The sequence below is a fragment of the Limulus polyphemus genome, unplaced genomic scaffold (assembly GCF_000517525.1).
Source record: "Limulus polyphemus unplaced genomic scaffold, Limulus_polyphemus-2.1.2 Scaffold5057, whole genome shotgun sequence".
Lineage (NCBI taxonomy): Eukaryota > Metazoa > Arthropoda > Merostomata > Xiphosura > Limulidae > Limulus > Limulus polyphemus.
In genome coordinates, this window is record NW_013670667.1 from 59,461 (window position 1) to 65,146 (window position 5,686).

At 37.9% G+C, this 5,686-nt stretch overlaps 1 protein-coding gene across 1 annotated transcript in view; it reads left to right on the top strand.

The window, feature by feature from the left end:
- The first annotated feature begins 3,701 nt into the window (after positions 1-3,701).
- Positions 3,702-5,686, top strand: part of LOC106472062 (lysyl oxidase homolog 2-like) — a 14,660-nt gene continuing 12,675 nt past the window's right edge. The window contains exons 1-2 of the mRNA XM_013932692.2: positions 3,702-4,200; positions 4,483-4,547. Of these exons, the coding sequence (XP_013788146.2) occupies positions 3,831-4,200; positions 4,483-4,547 (435 nt within the window). The 5' untranslated portion in view covers positions 3,702-3,830. The remainder of the gene's footprint in view (positions 4,201-4,482; positions 4,548-5,686) is intronic.

The window sequence follows — 5,686 nt, forward strand, 5'->3', positions numbered from 1 at the left end:
CAAGAACCCAATGTTTTTAGTGACGTCATGACTACTACAATCAGAATGATTTTTATATGAGTATTTCTTCAGTAGTGTACGTAAGCCTAAGAAGACCCTGGGGCAAGAATATTTTAGTCTCCACCCAGCCAAACTCCATTAATGTTACTTAAGTAAAATTACTAAATTTTGATAAATAGAATAAAAGCAGCTTTCAGACATTTTCGTGAAATATTAAGGCAGTTTTTTGTTTGTTTTTGTGGTGGTTGGGAAGGTCTCTCAATGTTGAATCTCAGAGGTCTCAAATATTAAGTTAGGTCTTTTAAGAATTTCAACTGGTTCCTAAAATTGTTAATTTTGTACAACTTACGAATGTGCCAAATGCGACTTGGAACAGAATGGACTCCTGAGCTCTAGGGTGAATTTAAAGGTCCATGCATGGTTCGTATCCCGTTATAGCAAAATATTTTTGACCGTGGATTTGCTATAAGAATGACAGTCAAATCAAATCAAGAGTTGCTATTGACTGTCTGGTTTCCTCTCTAATCTATTAGTTAAAAATGAATGATGTCTGTGCGCGAAAATTCTGAACACACAAAGAAACGAAATACAAATGACTCAAGTGTTCAAATTAGAACAACATCTTTATACTACAGGTATATTTTCACTGATAATTCGTTATGTGGCTTTAATTAGCCGCTGGAGTAGAGAGTAAGATGAATCTGTAGTTCGTTGTGGGACTTCAGTTTCCGCTAGGGTAGAGAGTAGGATTTAATTACGCCATACAAGTTTCTTTGTTTGAAGTTAAGCACAAAGGTACACAATGGGCTATCTGTGCTCTGCCAACTACGGGTATCGAAACTTAATTTCTAGCGTTTGTAAGTCCGCAGACATACCGCCGTGCCATGGGGGGGGGGGTCGTTCAGGACAAAGGAATAAATCAAAAAGATGACAACGACATGAGTCCAAGGTCCTATTGCGGTATCCTACAATGTCAGGTTACCTTTAATAATATAATTCCTTGCGAAGTTTATAACAAGTGAATTGCATCATTTTCCTTATTTAAGTTTACGGACTTACAACGCTAAAATCCAGGGTTCGGTACCCCATAATGAACAGAGGGCAGAGAGCCTATTGTGTTGTTTTGCTCTAATACAATTATTAGACTCGTTTATCGCATGGTTCTTAATGGTGGAAATTTATGTTGATTTCTTATTTACGTGTTCTTGTAAGCGAAATTGAAGGCATCCAAGTCATAGCAGATCCAAAATAACTGTAAAGTTAAGACTTTATATTCACAGGTGACATTTGAGCATGGGACATAGGTATTCGATCTTTAAGCCTAAAAATCCTTAAACCTGAATACAGATTATTGCATTCATGATTAAAGGAGTGTCATAATAAAGATTGTGATTAAGCTCGAGGGCACAACTAATTATTTCAGATTATGGATAAGCTCAAGGGCACAACTAATTAAAATTGCTTGTTTGTCTGTTTATGTTAATAATAAATCACGTTTCTGTTTATTAACACTCCACCGGAGATGTTGAAGAATGTCCATGCCATTTAAATAGTTTGTTTATTTTGTTGAATTTCTGCAAGGCTATCTACGCTAGCCGTCTTTAATTCTTACCTGATAGACAAGAAGGAAGGCAGCTAGTCAACACTACCCACCGCCAACGCACGAGTCACTCTTTGCCAACGAAATGTGAGATTGACCGTCACATTATAAGGCACCCAAGGCTGAAAGAGCGAGCATATTCGGCGAGGGGATTCGAACTCGCGAGTCGAGTGTCCTAACCACAGGGATATGCTAGGCCTAAATAGTCATAAATAATATGATATACAATAAATATTTATTGGAAGAGCAATCTAATATACTGGCCACTTTGTACGCTCGAGAAAGTAGTTCTTAAATCCAATACAGTGTGTAACTGTCTCTCGGTCACGCACTGATGTCATAGCAACTTATTACATAATTTAAGTAGTTTGGATGCCTGTCAATTAGAAGCGAGCAGTTTACGACTGATCGACAATCAAAGATATATTTGGACTAAAATGTACAAAAAATTGTACATTTTTCTCAATTTCAAAACATATCTTTTTTGCGTATTTTACCATTACCTGACCTCCTGTGGATGGATCTTTACCAAATTTGGTATGGAGGTTTAATTAACGAGTCTATGAGGAGAGTCTTACAAAGATTCAGTTTGCATTTTGCGGTTTTTACCATTACCTGACCTCCTGTGGATGGATCTTCGTCAAATTTGGTATGTAGGTTCATTGAGTACATGGGGAGATACATACACATTTTCAGTTTTGCGGTTTTTATGGGCGTTTTTTACCATTACCTGATCTCCTGTGGATGGATCTTCGTCAAATTTGGTATGTAGGTTCATTGAGTACATGGGGAGATACATACACATTTTCAGTTTTGCGGTTTTTATGGGCGTTTTTTACCATTACCTGATCTCCTGTGGATGGATCTTCGTCAAATTTGGTATGTAGGTTCATTGAGTACATGGGGAGATACATACACATTTTCAGTTTTGCGTTTTTTATGCAACTTTTGATGTCCTAAGATAACATTTCATTAATCATGAAGTTACATAACTTCCGTCCGGAGGACGGGTACTCCAGCTAGTTAAACTATAAAACTATCAATATTTATATTCAAACCTGCGAAGGATTTCTTACGAAATAGTTCACATTCAAATTTAACATTTTTATTAGGAACTTAGCTGTCAAGAATGGAATTGATGGCCTTGTTGATGTTAACCGTGAACTTAATATCAGTATGTTTAGTGTTGAGATACTTCAAATAGTTATCCGTTCATATGTTATTCATACTTAAAAATAGTGAAAGTGTGATCACCATACCTTTTACGTACATGGTGTAAACAATGAGCTACTTGTGCTGTATCCATCTCTGGGATCAAACCCCAAATGCGTCCCAATGGTTAACGTGCCAGACTGTGGATCTGGGATTAGCACCCTGTTACCTCCAAATATATATATATATATATTTAAAAATTACGCTACGATCTTTGGAGGTCGTGCGTGCGTTATAAGAATAACGGACAAATCCCACTGTTCGATTAAAGTAGTGCACGAGTTGGCGGTGGGCACTGTTGACTAGTTGCCTTCCCTCTAAGTCCATCACTTCCCAATTAGGGATGTCGCGCGAAGATAGCCCTCGTGTAGCTTTGCGCGAAATTGAACAATAAACAACAAAGTATGTCTTCAACATATGTGTTATGTGTGCATATTTTAGGTAGTGCACGAGATAATTTACATAATTTTACCTTTTGTGTGTCTGTTTGTTTTATACTTACTCCATATTGCCGACGGAAGAAATTCAGTGTACTTATGAAACTAAGCCTTGATCTGATTTTCTGAGCTCAGATGACCTACATAACTGAACCAAAAGATCGGCGGCCAGCTGAGAAGAATTATCGAATATAGCTTCTCAAAATGCTGGTCATGTTCTGCGGTCTTCTCTTTCCCCACTCGTCCTTCAGAGAAACGTCACTGCGCTTTTGCGAGCAGACGGACAAACATTGGATGGCGGAGATTCTAGGAATGGCTGGAGGGAGTGGCATCGAGAAAGCGTAATAAAATACTGCATCTTAGCCGTTGTATAGCTTAATACCAGTACAGCTGACGTACGATACGGAAGATGAAGGAGGCGATGTCTAGTTAAACCAAAAAATCCGACTTCTTCCCGCCAAAATATCTATTAGTAAAACACTTGCTATTGTTGGTGTTCAGCTGATCCTCATTCGGTCTCGGGTTATCAGACAAGCCCATAAGACGTTATTAAATATAAATTAAAAATATTACCGGAGACAATGATGACTAAGTTTCCAATCACAACCTTTGTCGCTCGGTCAGTCTTTGTAATAACGGTGTTCACTGTCCTGATGTCCGTATCAGACAGTAAAAAATGGCCTCGGTCATCTGCTTCCAGTTACGGCCACTGGACCAGACTTCGCAGATCCGCACCTCACCGAAACGCTCGTGTTGTATCAGAGGGGGACATTCGCCTGGTGGGAGGACATACAGCGTACCAGGGGAACGTAGAAATTTACCACTTTGGTCAGTGGGGATCCATCTGCGACGACGAATGGGACAAGAGAGAAGCAGACATCGTCTGTCGTCTCTTAGGATATCCAGAAGCTGAGAGGCCCACCACAGATTCCTTGTACGGCCGGTCACGACGTAAGTATATTAAATAACAACGAACTATCAGTGTTTTACACCAAGTTGTTATCATTATTTTTTTTACTTTAAAAATGTCTAAGAAAACGCGTTTTATCTGGAATTTTGGTAGCGTGGCTAATTTAGAAGCTTGATTTACCTACTTGAATTTCTATTGGAGACTTCTAATACGATACCATGGCCCCCTGATGGAGGACTTTTGTGCATCAGCCTTCATAGGCGAAGCTTTTAACAATGATTGATTTTTATTACTTATCACTATTCTTTGTTTTGTTTACCAAGATTACTTCAGCGAAAAGAGTTGTAACTTACTGCTGATCCACCAGGGAGACAAGAAGAATGAGATGGTAAAATGAATAACACAACTACACGTACGAATAAACAATGAATACCTAAGTTGTCCTAAAACAACTACACGAATGAATGAACAATTAATACCTAAATTATCATAACACAACTACACCAATGAATGAACAATTAATACCTAAATTATCATAACACAACTACACGAATGAATGAACAATTAATACCTAAATTATCATAACACAACTACACGAATTGTTCATTCATTGGTGTAGTTGTGTTATGATAATTTTGGTATTAATTGTTCATTCATTGGTGTACTTGTGTTATGATAATTTAGGTATTAATTGTTCATTCGTTAATACCTAAATTGTCCTAACACAACTTCACGAATGAACGAAAACGTTACTTGTATAAACATTTAAGATTCACGTTATTATGCACTCACCTAACAAACTACACAAGCCAATCACGTAATGTGGTAAAATGTTATATTGTATTGATGTTAAAAGGCTTAATAACTTAAAATGGACACGTGATAATCCTAAGTGTTCCACGTGTCTCTTCAGTTTACTATAATGATGTTACTTCTTACAACATTTAACCTATCTAGTTTTACGATAGTTACAACAGTCACGAATATCTAACTAGCTATCCCGTTCCTCCTCCTGTCTGTCTAAAAAGTCATAATTTAGAAGTCATTCGTTTATATCCCGTTCCTCCTCCTGTCTGTCTAAAAAGTCATAATTTAGAAGTCATTCATTTCGAACCTATGTTTTATTTTAAAGTAGTTGAAGCGACCAAAAGGGAAAATTAACACAAGAACAGTTTATCACTCGCGTATTTTCACCAACTTGTCCTGGTTTACCATTTCCATAACGAAGTCAGGGAAGCTTCTCGTTAGACCTGAGTTCGAGAGTTTTTCTGTTTTACAGAACTCTTACGTAGAAATGTTGCCAATAAACACTTTTGTTTGTTTGTTGAAATTCGCCCAAAGCTAACACGAGGGCTATCTGCTGTAGCCGTCCCTAATTTAGCAGTGTAAGACTAGAGGGAAGGCAGCTAGTCATCATCACCCACCGCCAACACTTGAGATACTCTTTTTCCAACGAATAGTGGGATTGTTGAATATAACGCCCCCACGGCTGAAAGAGCGAGCATGTCTGGTGTGACTGTGGAATAT